Source organism: Capsicum annuum, chromosome 9 (assembly GCF_002878395.1).
Source record: "Capsicum annuum cultivar UCD-10X-F1 chromosome 9, UCD10Xv1.1, whole genome shotgun sequence".
Classification (NCBI taxonomy): Eukaryota; Viridiplantae; Streptophyta; class Magnoliopsida; order Solanales; family Solanaceae; genus Capsicum; species Capsicum annuum.
In genome coordinates, this window is record NC_061119.1 from 171,967,760 (window position 1) to 171,970,254 (window position 2,495).

Genomic DNA, 2,495 nt, shown 5'->3' on the forward strand with positions numbered 1-2,495 from the left:
GTTTAAAGTATTCTATACATCCTGGAGTGACTAAAATGTATCGTGATTTGAGGCAACATTATTGATGGGGCCGAATGAAGCGTGATATAGTTGATTTTGTTGCCAAATATTAGAGTTGCCAGCAGATAAAGTACGAGCATCAGAAACCTTGTGGTACTTTTTAGCGGATGCCCATTCCTGAATGGAAATGGGAGAGGATAACTATGGATTTTGCTGTTGTTCTTCCTAAGACTTTGGAAAAGTATGATTGTATATGGGTTATTGTCGATGGTTGACTAAGTCTGCATATTTCATCCTGGTTCAGATGACTTATAATGCAGAAAAGTTGGCCAAGATTTATCTTAAGGAGATTGTTCGGTTGCATAGAGTCCCAATTTCTATTATCTCAGATAGGGTTACTCAATTTACCTCTATCTTTTGGAAGAAGTTGCATAAAGAGTTAGGGACAAGGTTGGACCTTAGTACAACCTTTCACCCTCAGGCCAATGGGCAGTCCGAGCGAACGATTCAGGTGTTGAAAGATATGCTTCGTACGTGTGTGATGGATTTTGGAGATCATTGGGATCAGTTTCTACCTTTGGCCGAGTTTTCATATAATAATAGTTATCATTAGAGTATTGATATGGCACCGTTTAGTGCTTTGTATGGGAGGAGGTGTAGATCTCTCATTGGGTGGTTTGATGTATTTGAGGTGAGACCGTCGGGTACTGATTTGTTAAGAGAATCGTTAGAGAAGGTCAGGTTCATTCAGGAGAAACTTATAGCGACTCAAAGCATACAAAAAGAGTATGTGGATTGGAAAGTTAGAGATATGCACTTTATGGGGGGTGAGCAAATGTTGCTCAAAGTTTCACCCATGAAGGGTGTCATGCGTTTTGGGAAGCGAGGTAAGCTCAGTCCTAGATAAATTGGACCGTTTGAGATTCTTCAGCTCGTGGGGTCGGTGGCCTACAGGTTGGCATTGCCTCTGAGTTTATCGGGTGTTCACCCTGTATTTCATGTTTCTATGTTAAAGAAGTTTCATAGTGATGGTAACTGCATAATTCGTTGGGATTCGGTCTTGTTAGATGAAAACCTCTCATATGAAGAGGAACCTATTGCTATTATTGATAGAGATATCCGTAAGTTGAGGACTAAGGAGATTGTGTTGGTGAAGGTCCAGTGGAAGAATCGTCCTATTAAGAAGGCCACTTGGGAGACTGAAGCGGACATGTGTAGCAAGTATCCACATATTTTTGTGGATTCAGGTAATTCCTTGTTTTGCCTTCTTGTCTTAAGTTTGTCCGTTCGGGGACGAATGATTATTTAATTAGTAGCTGATGTAATGACCCTCTCGGTCATTTGTGAAATTTTCTCATCTTCTCTATTTTAGCGCTCTTCGTAGTTTGTATACGTGGATTATGACTCACGGGATGAGTAGTACCAATTCTTGAGGTGTTCGGAAGTTATTGAAGTCATTAGTTGGATTATTGAGTTTTAATAAATTTAAGTTGATTACAGGCAATCTTTGGTCAAGATGACCTCGATTTATGCATTGATGTTTTCAATAGGTTCGGAACATACTTTTTAGTCAATGTAGAAATTTAATTTATTTTTTGAGTTCCAAAAAATATTCAAAAATTTATCGAATATTTTAAATATTATTTTAGTTGGTGTTTATTGGGACAAATCGATATTTCTTAACTCTTGAGACCTATGTATAAGAGTTATATATATTTTTTAACTCTTGAAACCTATGTATAAGATATATATATATATATATATATATATATGTATATATCTATATAGAATCTAATATTTCCACGAGAGGGGGACAGCATGGTTAGCAGTATGTTTCTTTTCAATCGTGGCTTTGAAAGGAGTTCTTGACATCTTCAGGTTAGATTAATCCTTAATGGTTTTGTGATGCTTAGTTAGTAGAATAATGACAACGAATGCTGCTAATCAATAGGCTAAGGATAGATTAGCAGCATTTAAGGATTTTGTTTGGCGTGTGTATTAAATTGTATCACCGCTACTATTTCCGGTGACATTGTTACAACAAATTAGGGTAAATTTTGTTAAGTTAGTGGAGAAGTAATGATGACAGTCATTAACCTTAATTAATAGTATATATAGAGAGAGAACATAATGAATATGTAATGACAATAGGTGAAAGTTGACGGTGCAGGTGCACTGTTTCGTGTTTTTATTCCGTAGAAATTCAAAAATATCAGTATATTTATTTTCTTAGCATTCTATAGCTATGATTTCAAAAATTTAGGTTTAGGCATATGGTTCTTAGAGTAAGAATTTAAGAGATGGGTCATTCGATTTGTATTCTTAAGAATTTAAGAGATGGGTCATTCGATTTGTATTCTTATAGAGATTATATATTTGGACAGATTATAGCCATTTAGAAGCTTTACGGAAAGGTAAGACCCTTGCAGATTAATTTGCATTTGATTTATTTGGTTGAGGTAGGTTATAGTTTAATTGGAGTTTAAACTTGATTT

The 2,495-nt window shown here is 35.8% G+C and overlaps 1 protein-coding gene across 1 annotated transcript; it reads left to right on the forward strand.

Annotated features, from left to right (window-relative positions):
- The first annotated feature begins 622 nt into the window (after window positions 1-622).
- On the forward strand, window positions 623-1,309 carry LOC107841273. The gene is made up of 2 exons (XM_016685239.2): window positions 623-887; window positions 1,068-1,309. Exons 1-2 carry the CDS (start codon window positions 623-625, stop codon window positions 1,307-1,309), a joined length of 507 nt encoding a protein of 168 aa, XP_016540725.2.
- Window positions 1,310-2,495: the final 1,186 nt, after the last annotated feature.

Excerpts from the sequence above, each read along its gene's own strand:
- LOC107841273 (XM_016685239.2), top strand. The coding sequence starts at position 623 with ATGGCACCGTTTAGTGCTTTGTATGGGAGGAGGTGTAGATCTCTCATT. Across the intron at positions 888-1,067 it reads CATGCGTTTTGGGAAGCGAG|ATGAAAACCTCTCATATGAA; the intron begins GTAAGCTCAGTC and ends CGGTCTTGTTAG.